The 20,760-nt window shown below is 45.8% G+C and overlaps 1 protein-coding gene across 7 annotated transcripts in view; it reads left to right on the forward strand.

The window, feature by feature from the left end:
- Nucleotides 1–4,474, forward strand: part of GPR160 (G protein-coupled receptor 160) — a 42,297-nt gene extending 37,823 nt beyond the window's left edge. For 4 of the 7 annotated variants that reach the window (XM_040428206.1, XM_040428208.1, XM_040428210.1 and 1 more), the window contains 2 exons: nt 1,685–1,754; nt 3,132–4,474. In XM_040428206.1, coding sequence (XP_040284140.1) covers nt 1,685–1,754; nt 3,132–4,258 — 1,197 coding nt within the window. In that variant the 3' untranslated portion in view covers nt 4,259–4,474. The remainder of the gene's footprint in view (nt 1–1,684; nt 1,755–3,131) is intronic. The other 3 variants (XM_040428207.1, XM_040428212.1, XM_040428213.1) reach the window with 2 other exon arrangements.
- The last annotated feature ends 16,286 nt before the right edge of the window (nt 4,475–20,760 follow it).

Consider the following 20,760-nt stretch of genomic DNA (forward strand, 5'->3'; position numbering starts at 1 on the left):
CCAAGGTGCCTGCTCAATGTAAGTGGTTGCCAAGAACCAACATCACAATCATTGCAGACTGGGCCTGGAAAAGAGTCCCGGCCACCTGAGAAGAGTCCTGGTTATTCATGACTTCCTGCTCTCCTGCCCACCTGCTGATGACTGACATCTTCTACCTAGTTTTCTCCCTTTCTCTCTAGGAGAGAACTGCCAGTCATCAGCAGATGGGCGAGAGAGCAGGAGATTATGGATAACCAGGACTCTTCTCAGGTAGATGTGACTCTATTCAAGGCCTGGGCTGCAATGATTATGATGCTGGTTCTCAGCAACCACTTACTATTCGCTCATGAGTGACACACCGCTGACATCAGCATTTCTGTTACGATTGTATGCTGCTCTCAGTGATGTCTGCATAAAGTTGATGACAGGTTTCCTTTAAAGGGTTTGGCCACTTCAGCAAATAGCATTTATTTTGCAGAGAATGTTTCCATGGTTACGACCAGTGATGGTCAGTTCGCAGTGTCTGCCAGTGAACACATGCGGGCTGCCATCTTTAGTAAGGTAGAATCACCCGTCCGGCGATGCACAGGTAAGCCCTTACCTGTGCCTGTGCCGGGAGCCGGTCTGAAATCAAATGCAGTCACCGGGAGCAGGCAGTTCCGAGAACAGCCCGATGAAGGCCCCCGGCGGCTGTTCTTACTGCGAACTGACATCACTGGTTACGACCACCCTGCAGTTCAGCAGCAATGGCTGTGCTTGTACATTATAAAAAAAAAAAAAAAAAAAAGAAACCAGCTTACATGAGCTACCACGGTCCCGGCCACCAGAGGGGTTGGCATTGTTTCTTATAGTGTGTAAGCACGACCACCACTGCTGGAATACAGGGTGGTGGTAACCATGGAAACGAGCAGTGTGTAATGTTATGGAAAAATGAACCAAGCCAGTGAAGGAGACAATATGGATAATAACAATACATTAGTAAGGTCCTTGTATTAACGTTTTCTACATGATAAATGGCACTTGCTGAAGTGAGACAGCCCTCTAAGACCACCCCCGATCAACTATCAGTGACTGAGAGCTATGTACATATGTATACACACTTAGGCCTCATGCACACAAACGTATTTTCAGTTTGCATTTTTTACGGAATAAATGCGGACCCATTCATTTCTATAAGACTACAAAAACATATGGACAGCACATGGATGTTATATGTGTGCAGTCCACATCCATTTATCATGTAGAGAAAGTGAATACAAGGCACTTACTAATGTACTGTGATTGTCCGTATTGTCTCCTTTGATGGCTGGATTCATTTTTCCATAACATTATACACTGCTTGTTTCCATGGTTACCACCACCCTGCAATCCAGCAGTTTTGATCGTGCTTGCACACTATAGGAAAAAATGCCAGCCTCTCTGGTGGCCGGGACTGTGGGAGCTCACGTAGGCTGGTACTTTTCTCTATAGTGTTCAAGCACGGCCATGCTGCTGGACTGCAGGGTGGTCGTAACCATGGAAACTTTCTCTGCATAATAAATGCTATTTGCTAAAGTGGCAAAACCCCTTTAGGTATACTTACTAACATTTGAATAAATTTTCCTGGGACGCAAATGAAATGTAAAACTGACTGGGTGACAAATAGTCCATACGCTGTACTCGGGCTGTAGGCAGTGCTTTCATGCCTCTATCTTTCTTTGTGTAGGTTCCTCCGTTTCAATCTGTGCATTCCTCCTCATTCAGCAAGTCTAAGCCCCACCGGTCCTTAGATGCAAGTAAGTATTTTGCCACATGAAATGTTCTGCTTGTAAACCTGAGATAGATAATTAGAATTCATCATTGTTCTCATCTCATTTAAGAAAAATGACCTCATGCATTAGATTGAGCAGTGCTGATCTGCACCGTTGTGTTACACCAGAGCTGTACTAGGGCTGCCATAGAGGGCCATGAAGGGTCTTCTGTACTTCTCCATGCCGCTATCAAATATAAGTGCCAAAAAAAGAAATCATGGTTTCCTCCAAGAAGCATGGAGAACATCACTGTACCTTGTCTTACCTGGGGACATAAAGAACAGTCATGTCCTTTTTATTAAGAGCGATTGTCCCATACCTGCCTTCCAGCTCCTGTTACTAGAACTGTGCTACTAACATGCCCATGTTGGGCTGTGTCCGCTTTCAGCCTCCCCGACCAGTATAATAGCATCACTGGAAAAGAGCTGAACCAATCAGTAGTTCCAGCATTTCAAAACTGCTCATGGGAAGTTCAAAAAGTACCTGACATCCTTCTGTCCAAAACCCCCAAGTTTTATCTTTTCCTAGAGCTTTGTCCTAGGGTGCATGATTTGTTGCACACCTTTCTGTGACTGTCCCATTCACCTGCAGAAATCCATGCACATGCAACAACCCTGTTTAGATCCCGGTAGCGCATTCTAGAGAGTGGGGGCTGCATGACATAAGGCTCCCGCTCCAAAAGTTATTCTGCATTTTATGGACATCCAAGGCAGAGATGGGTGTTAGGCCAATTTCAGATGAGCAAGTTGTCTGTGGTCACAATGAATTGTACTGACAGAATTATGTCAGTACTACTCATCACAGCTAGTTTTGGGCATGGACACACAGCATTATAAATCATTGTAATGCCATGAGTTTCCGTTACAGGAGCAGAGTTTTGGTCGTGAAATCGCACTTCCACTCGTTGGACAACTCGCTTGTCTGAAACTTGCCTTGTGGGAGCATTTTAACTTAGCTGAAGGAGGGGTATTTCTTGGTGTGATGTAAATGCTCTAGTCTGACACATGCCTGTAATGGGATCCGGACGGTTTCTGTCATGAGTGCCGAGAATTTGCCTGACAAAAACCAGTGCAAGCACCGTTTTTTTTTTTTTGTACCGACGAATCCCGGCACTAATGCTGTATCCCCGCTGGGTCCCAAGATAGTCAATGGGGCTTGGCAGTGCTCCGGCCCTTTCTGGGTATGATGAAATTCGGCAGGGTGTTCCTCTGCCGAAACAGCCAGCCGGATACTTTTTATGCTAGTGTGAAACTAGCCTTATTCTGGGAGGCAATAGCATAGTTTACGCTAAAAGCTATTTGTTTTTCCCTTTAGAAGCATGAAAGATTTTAAGAACTGTTCCTCATGATATTATTTTTCCAGCAGGAGGAAAATCCCACATTCCCGCCATGTATTACAACCCAGGTTTCCTCAGCACCTCTGTGGCAGACACCACACCTGACCCAGGCACAATGAACGGACATGAAGTGCTGCTCGTCAACTTGCAGAGTCTTCAGCCCAGCTGTTTACTGATCTTGATAATGACTGGCAAAGTAATCATGAACATATTTATATTCGGGGCAAGACACAAGAATGTGAGTGCCAGCTTCATGGGCTATTGCTGCATCTCACTTGCCATTGTTGACTTTGTGCTGTTTTTTGCCATCTCTGCCATCCACTGCTTCCAGGATTTTACAATTGTGGGCTTAAGGTTCACCAGTTACCACATTTGCCTGTTTACACAGATTATATCTCATACCTATGGTATTCTGCATTTGCCGTTTTTCTTGGCATCTGGACTGGATAACTATTTGACTGTCGTCAAGTCTCTACATATCCCATGTGGTTGTTCAGGACTTCTGTACATTGCCTGTGTTCTTCTTTTATGGAGTGGGGCCTTTGCCTATGTTCTTCTCTCCCCTGTTGGCCCTCCAGAGGTGGGCACTGAACAGTCTACAGATCAGTGTGATTTTTACACTAGCTGTCAAAGTTTTTACATGTCCATTAGTTTAGTCTGCATCATTTGCATAATGCTTACACTCTGCTGTTCCGAAATAGGGACATTCCTAAAGTCACTGAAAGTGATATCGTATAGAAAGAACACAGCAATCGTATTCTCATTTCTTCTGGGAGATAGATGGCCCGTTCAAGGAGGCAAACGTCTCATAGCTGCTCTTTTGTTTTCTTTTTTAGGCACTTGGAGCCCATTTGTTGTTCTCCAAATTATCATTCTCTTTTTATGTGCGCATATCCCGGGATACATGGATATGAATGTGCCTTGGTTATATTTTCTGAACAGCTTTCTAATAGCAGTATCCTTTGGACTTAAGAACCCTGACCTACAGATCACAGAGAAGACTTTTTACAGAGACCCATTTATTAGCTGGAAGTACTGTGTTCTGCCATTTATGCAAGCTGATAACAAAGCTGTCTCCACTGAAAGAGGTGCCCACTCCAGTTATAAGTGTAGAATCCTGAAAGAGGCGACTTCTCAAGCTATGACTGTTTAGGGGGGGTAGCTACACTGCGACACTGGTCGCGGCCAGGATCGCAGAGTAAAGGCGATCCCATAAAAATTAACTGCTGGATTTCTTGTGACTGGTGCGGAGATCACATTCATTTCTATGGAATCACCGCTACTCTGTGATCCTGGCCACGACCAGTGTAGCCATACCCTAATGCTTTTGTCAAATGTTAAATTACTCAGGTTGTACAGAATAAAGTATCTATTTGTAGACTAGCATACCTGGTCTTCTCATTGTAGATACATTCAAACATTCCTCTGTGGATATACATTTTCTTGAGCTTTGTCCTTACGGTGACTACTATTTTGTAAATCCACAGGTCTGTGCTGACAAATAATACGGCAGGCAAATGAACCTGTCCTTTATTTTCTCAGAATCTGCAAGTAAAAACCCCTCTGTGCCTCACAGAGGCATACAGAAATACAGCATAGCCTCGCATAAGTCTAGATGTGACTTATTATGGATCTATACAATACAGAATCGGAATACAACCATGTGCATGAGCTTCAAATGTGGTTTTCAAGGATTACTTGTTTAACAGATATGCTCATGTAGTTGTTTACCTCATGTTCATATTCCCCATGTTTTTTTGTTTTTTTTTGGAATCTGATAAATTTGACTGTGAATGAGAAAGGCCAGCCTGTATTGCATGTGAAAAAGTGCAGGCTGTTGAAGACAAAAGGTGGAAAATGTTTAAGATAGACCTACCAGAAAGATGATATTTTAGCCCAAAATAAGTACAATGCTATAATGAAAAACCACCCCATAGCCTTAAACACAAAAATAGCATTATTAGCTTAGGTTGCAAGTACATTGTAGAGTAGGGGTAGACATATTGTGGTGAAGTGCATGATAGATGTGTGCTGAGGGTGTGTATCTCACCCAGGTTTTCAGTTTAGGCTACTTTCACACCAGCGTTTTTGCTGAATCTGTCATGGATCAGCAAAAACGCTTCCGTTCTGATAATACATCCGCCTGCATCCATTATGAACGGATCCGGTTGTATTATCTTTAACCAAGCCAATAGCCAAGACATGAACTCCATTGAAAGTTAATGGGGGGCGGATCCGTTTACTATTGTGTCAGAGAAAACTGATCCGTCCCCATTGACTTGCATTGTGTGTCAGGACGGATCCATCTTGCTCCGCACCACATCGCGGACAAAAAAACGCTGCTTGCAGCCATGAGGCTGTGTGAAATCCTGAGTTTTGGGGGGCCCACCAACGCGTGCGGAAAGAGGTGTTGCACGGTCAGTCGGACCATATCCACCCCAAGGTACTGGTGTGGTCACAGCCAGGAGGCTGCAGGACCGTATGGCTGAGAAATGCCAGATCTCACCCCTTGTGTGAACGGCGCTTTAGAGGCGACTTTAGGGAGAAGACCTATGTATTAGGTAGGGCCTACACGGGCAGGTGTTTATTTGCTATATTTATTATTATGTTGGTGCTGAATTGCCAAAATAAAGCACCATTTGGAATCTGTCATTGCTGACCCCTTGTGAGAGAGCGATCCCTTACAATATATAGGTAACTATATATCAAGCTGTTCAGCTCCTCCTGCTCTATACCATGCCCATACACTGGATAACATTTTCATGGTGGCAGGTTCCTTCCCTAAAATTTACTGTAGTAAAGAAGTCTTGTTTCACAGGTATAGTTTAGTGCCAGGCTTTCTGCCCACGTCCCTCATAGTTGTGTGATGGATTTATATAATGACCATTGAAGTGAAGCGTCCTCGTGTAGTAAGGTGTCTGTGATCTACTCCACCTGTCAGAGATCTAGCAGTTGGTCTAGTTTGCACAGCATAGCTTGGGAAATATTACAAATTGCACAGTAGTGTTTGCCAAATATGTTAGATGTAATTATCTGTTATCTAGGAAAACAGTCCACATTTCTAACAAACCGGAAGATCTGCTCTTTAAGAAATCTGTTGCCATAGCAGTAGTAGAATGAGGAAGTGGTCTTCTGAAAAAGAAAAACTTGTAGGTTCGGCAAAAACTTCCCTCAAGTCTCCACCCAGCACCTTAGGCTAATTTCACACAGCATTTTGTATCAATATTTGAGAGCCAGAGCTAGGAGTGGAACCTACACAGAGGAAAACTATAACGATTTGTAACTCTTCCATGGTTTGGACCACTCCTGGTTTTGGCTTAAAAATACTGATGCAAATTACTGACCAAATACTGACTGTGTGAAAATGTTCTAACCGAAGTGAGTGCAGCTTCAAACAGGAGGTCGGCTATGAATAGGTAAAGCCTCTCCTAACTTAGGACAGGTGGTTTGTTTTCTTAGATTTCTACTGTTTAGAAAGTCCCTACCTCATTCACTCACAGTTTTTAGGGTCTATGAATGCTTGTACAAGTACAAGCTTGTTTCAGTTGACTTTTCTTATTTTGTTATATTTGCAATCAGACATTTTTGAAATAATATAATGAAGTCAATGGGAAAAAATGCCAGAAAGTGCTGCATTTTGGGGAGAAAAAAAATCCCCAAAACACCACATATCAAAATGCTTTGTATCGGGGGGAGCCAGCGCTGGAAGAGAATGACTGTGTGCTTGAGCTCCGTCACACAGACTCCTCTTCACTGCAGCTTATACTAGCGATACCAGCAACAAAATTGTGAAGAAATTGGACAAACAAGATCTGGGGACACCTCCCAGCAACAGAAACCCCCCGCTGCCAGCGGTGAGATGGACAAATTTATTGAAAAAAGAGGCGGCCATATACGCAGCTAAAGAACCCAAGATGGAGTCGGCAGCACAGAAAGAAACCTGTGAGAGCGGGCCCGACGCTCTGGAGGGAGAAAGTGACGGGGAAGATTCGGGGAGCCGCCAAAATCTCCCGATCTCCAGGAATTACCTGAAAGTGGCCTTATCAAAAGCCTTGGAGCCGCTGGTGAGTGAATTGTCTCCCCTCCCCTGCTACGATATCAGACGTGGGAGGCAGGGTGGAAGACTTAGAGACGGCACACACCACCATGTTGGAGTTCCAGACTGCGGCCTCAGCTAGCCTGCAAACACTCCAGACGCACCTCAACGCGGTGTGTGTATATATATATATATATATATATAGCATTAGAAGACCATAAAAAATAATTTGAGATTCTGCGGCATTCCAGAATTAATAACCACTTCTGAAATACCCAAAGCAATCCTAGCAATTTGTGAAACTTTATTGGGACCAGACTACCCCACACCAATCCTAGAGAGGGCACATAAGGCGCTGCACCCACGCCCAAAACTAACAGAACCCCCCAGGGATATAATCTGCCGCTTCCTAAACTACCAAGACAAGGAAGCTATACTGTTGAATTGTCGCAAACTAACTGAAGTGCTATTCAGAGACGAGAGAATTAACATATATCAAGACCTGGCCCCTATTACTCTTAAAAAACGCAAAGCCATTAAACCGCTTACGGAGTGGCTCAGAAACCACAAAATACTCTACCGCTGGACCTTCCCCTTTGGCCTCTTTGTCTTCTACAACGGATTACCATCTGCACTCATGCCGACTTAAACCAAGCTTTTAACCTTCTAGAGATCCCACAAATGGAAATTGAGAACTGGGACCTAATACAAGACCTAGCTGCTCTCCCAGAAGTTCCTAAGGCTACCCCTTTTGAGCCCCGATGAACCCCTAAAACCCAATGCCAGAAGAAAAGGAATGCGTCCCTAACACTGAGACGCCTAACCACAGACACCTTTTGAAAATATACCACTTCACGCAGCTATCCAGCTGCCAACTAAGGGCTCTTTCACACTTGCGTTGTTCTTTTCCGGCATAGAGTTCCGTCGTCGGGGCTCTATGCCGGAAAAATCCTGATCAGGATTATCCCAATGCATTCTGAATTGAGAGAAATCCGTTCAGGATGCATCAGGATGTCTTCAGTTCAGAACCGGAACGTTTTTTGGCCGGAGAAAATACCGCAGCATGCTGCGCTTTTTGCTCCGGCCAAAAATCCTGAACACTTGCCGCAAGGCCGGATCCGGAATTAATGCCCATTGAAAGGCATTAATCCAGATCCGGCCTTAAGCTAAACGTTGTTTCGGTGCATTATCGGATCCGACTTTAGCTTTTTCTGAATGGTTACCATGGCTGCCAGGACGCTAAAGTCCTGTTTGTCATGGTAAAGTGTAGTGGGGAGCAGTATACTTACCGTCCGTGCGGCTCACGGGGCGCTTCAGAGTGATGTCAGGGCGCCCCATGCGCATGGATGACATGATCGCATGGATCACGTCATCCATGCGCATGGGGCACTCTGACGTCATTCTGGAGCGCCCCAAGAGCCGCACAGACGGTAAGTATACTGCTCCCCCGCTCCCCACTACTACTATGGCAACCAGGACTTTAATAGCGTCCTGGGTGCCATAGTAACACTGAACGCATTTTGAAGACTGATCCGTCTTCAAATGCTTTCAGTTCACTTGCGGTGTTATGGATCCGGCGGGCACCTCCGGCAAATGGAGTACACGAGGGATCCGGACAACGCAAGTGTGAAAGAGCCCTAAGTTTCTGGAGAGAATGATGTTCTGGGACTCTTCATCACGATCTTGAGTATAGTTCTTTTTTTTACACTCCCCCCCACCTTATATTGAGAGGGCCGCCTAAGTTTTCACATTCCCACCCCCTCAATTCTCCCCCCCACCTTCTCTTTCCTTCCCTTCCCCTCCACCCATCCCTCCCTTCCTAACACCTATCCTTTCACCTTTAACCCCCTTTCCCCCTTAGAAACCTCTTTCAAGCAGTTAATTCCCAGAGGCACCCTCTCTAGTTTTATACCAGGTTGAGAGAGTGCCTTATTTATCGTGTCCACTTTACTAGTCCTTTAGGCATGTTTCACCGTAGTTTCCTTTTGGTGAATAGTGCCTTCTTTATGATGCCGGTGATCTGGGTCTGGGGACAGGGCCAGGTTCCAGGTCCAACAATCATAGGCTTCTAACAAGTAAAGTTACAGAGAAACAAGGGTAAAATACCCACCCCCCCCCCCCCTGTCTGCTTACTATGTTTGTTTTCTCATTATTATGTTACTTTTGTTAAAAATAGGTCACCAGTACATCTTCTGGAGCAGGTCACGGTCTGCAGGGAAGTCTACAAGACACACCAATACTTGCCTTAGATGGATGAGTACCTTTATCAAAATATACACATCTTTATTTGTAGCACACTCCTGGTAACAGTTAAAGTCTCTCTTAATGACCCTAATGGCTGACATACTAAAAGCTTCCTACAATGTACGGGGCCTAAACGGAGACAGATATTCGGGACATTAAAGAGAGACGCACTTAAAATTGAACCACTTTCCTAACCTCACATATTCATACTTTTCTCAATGGTACCACTGTGGATCCCCCTTCTCCAATTCCAGAGGAGTTAGCATAGGCTTCCAAAATAAAGTTCCTTTCAACTGATAGACCAAAATACAGACACTCAAGATAGATCTATAACTGTGATGGCTAACCTCCGGCACTCCAGCTGTGGTAAAACTACAACTCCCAAGATGCACACTTGCTTGGCTGTTCTCAGAACTCCATAGAAATGAATGGAGCATGCTGGGAGTCGTAGTTTCACCACAGCTGGAGTGCCGGAGGTTAGCCATCACTACTAGATTCCTCCTCGCATAGATCTGCACATTCCCAGACTGCCCTGCCCTTCGCTTCCTTACTTCCAAGCTTTGGAAAGCCCATCTTGTAGATGTGGCGAACCATGCACCCAGACACCATAGATTATACATTCTTTTCTTCAGTACATTTTCTGATACAGACAAACAACATCTGACGTCTTCTTTTACTTCGGAAGAACTCAAAGAGGTTATTCATAAATCTCCTAAAGGAAAGAGCCCAGGACCTGATGGACTACTAATCCCCTATTAATCTTCATTCCAAAACACCCTTATCCCACACTTACTTCCCGTTTATAATCTAGCTCTAGCAGATAAACCTCTATCTAGGGAAATGACCAAAGCGCATATAACCCTTATCCTGAAGGAGAGCAAAGGCCATACTCGTTGTCCAAATTATAAGCCCATTTCCCTTCTCAATATTGACTTAAAAATTCTAGCCAAGATGTTAGCGAATAGTTTGTCAAAAATCCTTCCAAAGCTGATAGGGACCAGACTGGTTTTATTAAAGGAAGAGAGGGGAAAGATAATACGGCAAGAGTACTAAATATTCTACATTATGCTAAAAGGAAATCTATGCCCTAGTCCTTCTCAGCACAGATGCTGGGAAGGCCTTCGATAGAGTCAAATGGTCCTTCATGAAACAGGTCCTCACAACACAGAAATTTCCAGACCCCTTTTTTCATGCGATTGATGCCATGTATACTAACACTTCCGCTTCAATATTGGTTAACGGTACCCTCTCCAGTCCCTTCCAAATCCAAAATGGTACCAGTCAGGGGTGCCCTCTCTCTCCCCTACTATTTGTCCTGACTATAGAGCCACTTTTACAAACATTCAGATCAGACAAAGAAATAAAGAGAGTAATATTAGGTGACCAGGAACACAAAACTTCCGCATTTGCGGATGATTTACTGATCATGATCAGTAATCTGGATACAGCTCTTCCCAAAACAATCAACACCTAGAAAACTTCAGCAGACATTCCAATTTTAAGGTGAACCACAACAAGTCCTTAGTACCGGCCTAAAAACCAGTTGGAACAAAACTCCCCCTTCAATTGGTCTTCCCCCTCATTTAACATATTTAGGTGTGAAAATTAGCAATGACCCCAATCAACTATTCTTGTTTAACTACGTTCCCCTAATGAAACATATCTCTGATACTCTTAAAAACTTAGATTTGCCTATACTATCTTGGTTTGGTAGGAAAAATATCCTTATGCCTAAACTGACTTAGGGCTCTTTCACACCTGCGTTCTTTTCTTCCGGCATAGAGTTCCATCGTCGGGGCTCTATGCCGGAAGAATCCTGATCAGGATTATCCCCATGCATTCTGAATGGAGTGAAATCCGTTCAGGATGCATCAGGATGTCTTCAGTTCCGGAACGGAACGTTTTTTGGCCGGAGAAAATACCGCAGCATGCTGCGCTTTTTGCTCCGGCCAAAAATCCAGAACACTTGCCGCAAGGCCGGATCCGGAATTAATGCCCATTGAAAGGCATTGATTCGGATCCGGCCTTAAGCTAAACGTCGTTTCGGCACATTGCCGGAGCCGACATTTAGCTTTTTCTGAATGGTTACCATGGCTGCCGGGACGCTAAAGTCCTGGCAGCCATGGTAAAGTGTAGCGGGGAGCGGGGGAGCAGTATACTTACCGTGCGGGTCCCGGGGCGCTGCAGAGTGACGTCAGGGCGCCCCAAGCGCATGGATCATGTGATCGCATTGGACACGTCATCCATGCGCATGGGGCGCCCTGACGTCATTCTGGAGCGGCCCGGGAGCCGCACGGACTGTAAGTATACTGCTCCCCCGCTCCCCGCTCTTACTATGGCAACCAGGACTTTAATAGCGTCCTGGGTGCCATAGTAACACTGAAATCATTTCGAAGACGGATCTGTCTTCAAATGCTTATAGTACACTTGCGTTTTTCCGGATCCGGAGTGTAATTCCGGCAAGTGGAGTACATGCCGGATCCGGACAACGCAAGTGTTAAAGAGCCCTTATCTATTACAAGTACTTCCCATTTCTGTCCCGACTTCATGCTATATCTCTCTAAGGTCACTTTTTAGATCATTCATTTGGAATACAAAGAAAGTTTGCCTCTCATACAAGTCCCTCATCCGTTCTAATTAAACAGGCGGGATCACTCTCCCGGACGCCGAACTTTATAGTAAAGCAGTTCTTCTTTCTAGGGTTGTAGACTGGCTGAGAGCCCCACCCCATAAATCCTGGGTCTCCATAGAACAGTCATTAATCGATTCCACATTCAGGGCCTTTTACTAGGACACGGATCCCTCTTACCTCTCCCCCCTAGCGCCACTCCTATAATTAAAGCTACTATAGCAGCCTAGAAATGGCTACAGGAAACACATTATTCTGTCCCACACCCCTCGCCGATCCTTCAAGTTAGGGATATATTTTATCTTGCCCCTAAAGCTCTCTTCGAAAGTTTGCCCAGGTCATCCAGAGACTCCCTCATCTGGCTGCATGATCTTTTTCAGGACACTCAGACACCATCCTTGGGTCATTTGAGCAGCAAATTATCAATCCCTACATCACATAACAACTCTCTATACTTCCTCCGAGCATACTTATCACAACATATCAATCTGGGTGACTTATACTGACCTCAGGTTTGGTTCGAAAGTCTGATCAGCAACTCTCAAAGCCCTCCTAAACTTATATAACAATTATACAACCGATTGAGAACCCCAGCGATGAATTCAACCCCGGCATATTTCAGATTATGGGAAAGGGACCTGAACCTCTCATTCTCCAGCTCTGAGATAAACATTATCCTAATTTCCCCCACACAAGTCGTCAAGATGTGTTAGACTCCAAGAGAATGGCTACAAAGTCATTATGAGATGGTATATTGTTGAATGGATTAGGCAGTGGCTGAGGGACAGACAACAGAGGGTTGTAGTCAATGGAGTATATTCAGACCATGGTCTTGTTACCAGTGGGGTACCTCCAGGGATCTGTTCTGGAACCCATATTGTTTAATATCTTTATCAGCGAAATTGCAGAAGGCCTCGATGGTAAGGTGTGTCTTTTTGCTGATGACACAAAGATTTGTAACCGGGTTGATGTTCCTGGAGGGATACACCAAATGGAGAAGGATTTAGGAAAACTAGAGGAATGGTCAAAAATCTGGCAACTAAAATGTAATGTTGATAAGTGCAAGATAATGCACCTGGGGCATAAAAACCCCAAGAGCAGAATATACAATCAGTGATACAGTCCTAACCTCAGTATCTTAAGAAAGGGATTTAGGGATCATTATTTCAGAAGACTTAAAGGTAGGCAGACAATGTCATAGAGCAGCAGGAAATGCTAGCAGAATGCTTGGGTGTATAGGGAGAGGCATTACCAGTAGAAAGAGGGAGGTGCTCATGCCGCTCTACAGAGCACTAGTGAGACCTCATTTGGAGTATTGTGCTCAGTACTGGAGACCATATCTCCAGAAGGATATTGATACTTGGGAGACAGTTTAGAGAAGAGCTACTAAACTGGTACATGGATTGCAGGATAAAACTTACCAGGAAAGATTAAAGGACCTTAACATGTATAGCTTGGAAAAAAGACGAGACAGAGGGGATATGATAGAAACTTTTAAATACATAAAGGGAATCAACAAGGTAAAAGAGGAGAGAATATTTAAAAGAAGAAAAACTGCTACAAGGAGACATAGTTTTAAATTAGAGGGGCAAAGGTTTAAAAGTAATATCAGGAAGTATTACTTTACTGAGAGAGTAGTGGATGCATGTAATAGCCTTCCTGCAGAAGTGGTAGCTGCAAATACAGTGAAGGCATTTAAGCATGCATGGGATAGGCATAATGCCATCCTTCATATAAGATAGGGCCAAGGGCTTTCATAGTATTCAGTATATTGGGCAGACTAGATGGGCCAAATGGTTCTTATCTGCCGACAAATTCTATGTTTCTATCAACGAGCTACTAATTTGGGCTTATTTAAACACCTAATATGCGCAGTTAGATTCCTTATCCCGAAATACTGGCTCTTGGCCGAAGTCCCTTCATTAGAACAATGGTCGCTTAAAGCAGACCAGATCTATAGATTTGAAGAAATCTCTTCTTGGGAATTGAGGACATACAGTTGTGTTCAAAATAATAGCAGTCAGACATCACTAACCTGATTATTCACAGTTTTTGGTAGAAGTGGTAGGCAATTAAGAGTGCCTTGTTTGTGTGAGGGGAGGCGGGGCTTTAATTATTTAAACCTGGCTCTCCTGCCCCCACTTGTCGGTTCGAATGCTTTCAAATCGGCTCATGGGTTGGCTGTCCTTCCAGAGAGGTCGCGTGTCTCGTTGTTAGTTAGTGCGGTCGGCGGCGTCGGGCTCATCGCTGCGGAGAATAGATAGGCCGGGTGGCTGCACACCCGTCTCGTTATTTATGTCATGTCATGCTGCCGGGCGTGCCCGCCGGTCCCCAGCCGCACCTGTGACTGCCCGCACTTCCGATCCGCTCCAGGCACCCCGCTCCCACATGCAGCGTCCCCCAGGCTAAACTGTCCAACAGCCTCCTCACCTGTGGCTCCGTTGCGGCGAGTCACACTCCCGCTCTCATACCATCGCGCGCAGCGCATCGGTCACGCCGGCCATCGGCTCCACAGTGCGGCTCACTGCCCTTCGGCGCTCTAGCAGGTCCTGGTCTGAAAGAGGGCGACACCTACAGGCCATGCTGGTACTGCAGTCCAGGTGCTGGGCTCCTTGCTTAGCACCAGTGGCTAAGCACTAAGGCAGGCGTCAGTTGAAAAAAAAATAAAAATAATTTTTTAAGTATTAAATAAAAGAGGGTTCAAGGAAGGGGGATGGCCACTACGCCTTGCGCACGCAGCCTGACCGCCCATAGCACATACGGTACGTCGGGAGTCAGTGGGTCGGTTTCGGGCGCAGCCGCGACGAGCCGGTGGTTAGCTAGGGAGCGGTTGCGTGGGTGAAGGGTCACTCAGCCGAGGTTCGCTCACTCACATGTCTGTCATTGTTTATTCAGGTCCACAGGTGGTTGGCTACTTTGCGATACTGTGGGGTCTGTGGCTGTTATGGCCGCCAGGTGAGTCAGGTGTGGTGCGCATGCGTGGGCCACTCCCCCTTTTTACTCCTGCGTGGGCTTGGGGGACTGGGTATAGTGGCCTATCAATGCCCAGGCCACTGGCGCATGTCTTGCCTACAGTCGTGGCCTTTGGTGGGAAGTTGAAAAAAAATTAAAAAAAATATATAAAAAGAAATAAATAAAATATATATAGATATTAATTTTGTTTTGCCAGGTCTGTCACGACTACAGACTCGTTATAAAGCCCTGCCACGACTGCAGTCATTTAGTCTGTCACGACTACAGACTCGTTATAAAGCCCTGCCACGACTACAGACTCGTTATAAAGTCCTGCCACGACTGCGGGCATCAGTCTGTCACGACTACAGACCCGCTCTAAAGCCCTGCCACGACTGCAGGCATCAGTCTGTCACGACTACAGACCCGTTATAAAGCCCTGCCACGACTGCAGGCATCAGTCTGTCACGACTACAGACTCGTTATAAAGTCCTGCCTCGACTGCAGGCATCAGTCTGTCACGACTACAGACCCGATCTAAAGCCCTGCCACGACTGCAGGCACAAATCTGTTACGACTACAGACTCATTATATAGGCCTGCCATGACTGCAGGCATTAGTCTCATGTCAACAGACTCGTGAGGTAATACTACCACGTCTACAGGCGATGGTCCGTTACCGCTACTCTCGATGTAGGGTCCCCTCATGACTACAGGGGCTAGTCGGTCACATCCACAGACTCGGTCGCACTCCCGTTGACTACAGGCACTGGGTGGGCATCTACGGGTAGTTGCGTCACGACTACGCACGCGGGTCAGCCACGGCCTGGGAGGTCAGCCTTCACGGTCACAGGTAGGTCCAGTCAGGCTTCAGTCTCCCAGCGGGTTCCAGTCACAATAACCAGCCCCTAGGAGAGGGGGGGCACTCCTGCACCGGCGCACAATGCCAGTGAGCTGTGCGGCTCCTCACGCGGCACACGGTTCAAACCAGCGGGGGCTGGGGCCCACGGTAAAGGAAGGGCTCCCTCTGATCCGGTGCACATTGCCAGGGAGTGGCGCTGCACCCCACGCGGTACGAGTGTCCAGCCGGCGGTGGGTCGGCCCTAGCTGAGGAGGGGGGCTCCCCCGCACTGGTGCATTCTGCCAGGGAGCAGCGTGAGCTCCCCACGCGGCTGGGGGGTAAAGGCTCCTCATCTTCAATAAAGTCTGGCACGGGCCGCCGTGCCGTTAGGTAGGCAGGGATCAGGGGAAGGAGTACTAGGCTCGGTCAGGGGGAGCAGATCATAGGCGGTGGCTGGCTTCCTGCTGCCGGCCGTACATAAGGTTCCAAGGGGGTTATTTAGGCACAGGATGTTAGTTAGTCCGTGCAGGTGATCTGCGTTATACCATGCTCTTCATGCTCGTACTCAGAGCTGTACCCGTACGGGAGCTGCTTAAGTGGTTTATAGTTTAAAAAAATAATAATAATATTTTGAGTCTCTCCCGCATGGCTTCTCCGTTTTAGGTTACACATATGACTCCTTCATTAGAGTCTCTCACGCATGGCTTCTCCGTTTTAGGCTACACATATGTCTCCGCCATTAGAGTCTCTCACGCATGGCTTCTCCGTTTTAGGTTACACATACAGGGAGTGCAGAATTATTAGGCAAGTTGTATTTTTGAGGATTAATTTTATTATTGAACAACAACCATGTTCTCAATGAACCCAAAAAACTCATTAATATCAAAGCTGAATATTTTTGGAAGTAGTTTTTAGTTTGTTTTTAGTTTTAGCTATTTTAGGGGGATATCTGTGTGTGCAGGTGACTATTACTGTGCATAATTATTAGGCAACTTAACAAAAAACAAATATATACCCATTTCAATTATTTATTTTTACCAGTGAAACCAATATAACATCTCAACATTCACAAATATACATTTCTGACATTCAAAAACAAAACAAAAACAAATCAGTGACCAATATAGCCACCTTTCTTTGCAAGGACACTCAAAAGCCTGCCATCCATGGATTCTGTCAGTGTTTTGATCTGTTCACCATCAACATTGCGTGCAGCAGCAACCACAGCCTCCCAGACACTGTCAGAGAGGTGTACTGTTTTCCCTCCTTGTAAATCTCACATTTGATGATGGACCACAGGTTCTCAATGGGGTTCAGATCAGGTGAACAAGGAGGCCATGTCATTAGATTTTCTTCTTTTATACCCTTTCTTGCCAGCCACGCTGTGGAGTACTTGGACGCGTGTGATGGAGCATTGTCCTGCATGAAAATCATGTTTTTCTTGAAGGATGCAGACTTCTTCCTGTACCACTGCTTGAAGAAGGTGTCTTCCAGAAACTGGCAGTAGGACTGGGAGTTGAGCTTGACTCCATCCTCAACCCGAAAAGGCCCCACAAGCTCATCTTTGATGATACCAGCCCAAACCAGTACTCCACCTCCACCTTGCTGTCGTCTGAGTCGGACTGGAGCTCTCTGCCCTTTACCAATCCAGCCACGGGCCCATCCATCTGGCCCATCAAGACTCACTCTCATTTCATCAGTCCATAAAACCTTAGAAAAATCAGTCTTGAGATATTTCTTGGCCCAGTCTTGACGTTTCAGCTTGTGTGTCTTGTTCAGTGGTGGTCGTCTTTCAGCCTTTCTTACCTTGGCCATGTCTCTGAGTATTGCACACCTTGTGCTTTTGGGCACTCCAGTGATGTTGCAGCTCTGAAATATGGCCAAACTGGTGGCAAGTGGCATCTTGGCAGCTGCACGCTTGACTTTTCTCAGTTCATGGGCAGTTATTTTGCGCCTTGGTTTTTCCACACGCTTCTTGCGACCCTGTTGACTATTTTGAATGAAACGCTTGATTGTTCGATGATCATGCTTCAGAAGCTTTGCAATTTTAAGAGTGCTGCATCCCTCTGCAAGATATCTCACTATTTTTGACTTTTCTGAGCCTGTCAAGTCCTTCTTTTGACCCACTTTGCCAAAGGAAAGGAAGTTGCCTAATAATTATGCACACCTGATATAGGGTGTTGATGTCATTAGACCACACCCCTTCTCATTACAGAGATGCACATCACCTAATATGCTTAATTGGTAGTAGGCTTTCGAGCCTATACAGCTTGGAGTAAGACAACGTGCATAAAGAGGATGATGTGGTCAAAATACTCATTTGCCTAATAATTCTGTACACAGTGTATGACTCCGCCATTAGAGTCTCTCACGCATGGCTTCTCTGTTTTAGGTTACACATATGACTCCGCCATTAGAGTCTCTCACGCATGGCTTCTCCGTTTTAGGTTACACATATGACTCCGCCATCTGAGTCTCTCACGCATGGCTTCTCCGTTTTAGTTTTACACATATGACTCCGCCATTAGAGTCTCTCACGCAGAGCTTCTCAGTTTTAGTTTTACACATATGACTCCGCCATTAGTCTCTCACGCAGAGCTTCTCCGTTTTAGGTTTACACACATGACTCCGCCATTAGAGTCTCTCACGCATTAAAAAAAATAAAATAATAATAATTAAAAAAATATATATAATTCTTCACCAGGCCCAGCTGCACTGGGACTAGTCTCTCATCTCACCATAGCTAAGAGACTGATGGTCAATTCCTTGGCCAGTAATACTCTGAGGGCTTACAAGACAGCTTGGCGCTGTTTCAGAGATATGAGAACACCTACCCGGCCGCTGGCCGGGGGCCTATCACTCACCTATTGGGCTTCGTCGGGGTTTTGCCACTCTCAATTAAACCTGTCCTATAGCATTGTTAACTATACATGGCAGGTATTCAGCACCATTGGTACATGCTACATCCGGACCTACCGTCACTCTTCTCCGCCCACCCGATCAAAGCGGCGTTGAAGGGTTTGCGCAAGATGTCTGTTGTGAAACGGCATGTGCGTCAGCCATTTACCGGTAGCTTGTTCAGGCCGTGACAGACAAACTGCAGGGTAAACCGTTCGGGCCGCAGGTTAGCGCTCTGGTATAAACAGCCTTGTACCTGGCCTTCCATGGATTCCTCAGGTCAGGCGAGCTCATGGGCACCAATACGCTGGCTGGGTGCTTGCGGAAAGGTCAGCTCATCCGCCGCGGGTCCATCTATGTCCTCACCTTGGCCTCGTCCAAGACGTCACGGCCGGGGGAATTAGTGGCGGTCAGATACTTTCCCACGGACAGCAGATGGTGTCCGGTGCAGGCCTTGAAGGCTTGGCTGCGTAGTATTTAGTCCAAGCGGCATGTTCTCCCGTACTCGAACTAGGCAATGCCCGGCTAACCACCGCGGCCTTTCTTACGTACATTCAGGTTTAGTTGACAGGTTCAGGTGTCGGTCCTCTCTGGATCACAGGACATTCCTTCCGCATGGGCGCGGCAGCTGCGGCGTCCATGCATAAGGTGCCAGTACATGTCATCAAACGGTTGGGTCGTCGCAGTTCCGCGTGTTCCATGCGTTATATCCCAGATCCTTATACGAAATATCACTGGCTTTCGAGTTTTGGTTTGTAGTTTCTGTTATCAAGTTTTCAAACTCCTATGCATGGTTCTTTTGGCCCCTTTAGGCTACCCTTCGATAAGCAGTTCCGGCATAACTCTGCTGCTTCTAGGTAGGGGGGGTGGAGTATAGGCTTAGGTAGGGGACCCTCTCATCATGAGCCGATCCGAGCACAAATGATATTTATACATGGCAGATAATTTACTAGCAGGTGTAGTAGAGTAATAGAAACCCAACAGTCATGACATGTATGCTGCTGATTCTGTGTAATTCAATCACTTATTGAAATGGGCATGTTCAAAATAATAGCAGGGTGGAGTTCAATGAGTGAGGTCATTCATTCTTTGAAAAACAGGTGGCAATTATTGCCCTTATTTAAGGAAGGAAGGTAGCAAATGTTGTACATGCTGGTTACAGTGCATTTCTCTCTGAAATACTGAGGAAAATGGGTAGTTTCAGCCATTTTTCAGAAGTACAGCGTACCTTGATTAAAAAGTTGATTGGAGAGGGGAAAACATATAAAGAAGTGCAGAAAATGATAGGCTGCTCAGCTAAAATGATCGCAAATGCTTTAAAATGGCAACCAAAACCTGAAAGACGTGGAAGAAAGCGGAAATGGCAAGGACTCAGCCAACAATCAACTCCAGGAAGATCAAAGAAGGTCTAAAGTTACCAGTGAGCACTGTTACAATTAGAAGACGCCTATGTGAAGCCAAGCTATCTGCAAGAAGCCCCCGCAAAGTCCCACTGTTGAAAAAAAGACATGTGCTGAAGAGGTTACAATTTGCCAAAGAGCACATTGACTGGGCTAAATAGACATTTTGTGGACTGATGAAAGTAAGATTGTTCTTTTTGGGTCTAGTGGCCGGAGACAGTTTGTCAGACGACCCCCAAACACTGAATTCAAGCCACAGTACACTGTGAAGACAGTGAAACATGGTGACGCAAGCATCGTGATATGCGGATGTTTCTCATACTAAGGTGTTATTGCATACTAGGGATCATGGATCAGTTTGAATACATCAGAATACTTGAAGAGGTCATGCTGCCTTATGCTGAAGAGGAAATGCCCTTGAAATGGGTGTTCCAACAAGACAACGATCCCAAACACACCAGTAAACGTGCAACATCTTGGTTCCAGACCAACAAGATTGAGGTTATGGAGTGCCCAGCCAGATCCCCGGATCTTAATCCAATAGAAAACTTGTGGGGTGACATCAAAAATGCAGTTTGAGGCAAAACCAAGAAATAGTGAAGAACTGTGGAATGTAGTCCAATCATCCTGGGCTGGATTACCTGTTCACAGGTGCC

This window comes from Bufo bufo, chromosome 4, assembly GCF_905171765.1.
Source record: "Bufo bufo chromosome 4, aBufBuf1.1, whole genome shotgun sequence".
In the NCBI taxonomy this organism is placed as follows: domain Eukaryota; kingdom Metazoa; phylum Chordata; class Amphibia; order Anura; family Bufonidae; genus Bufo; species Bufo bufo.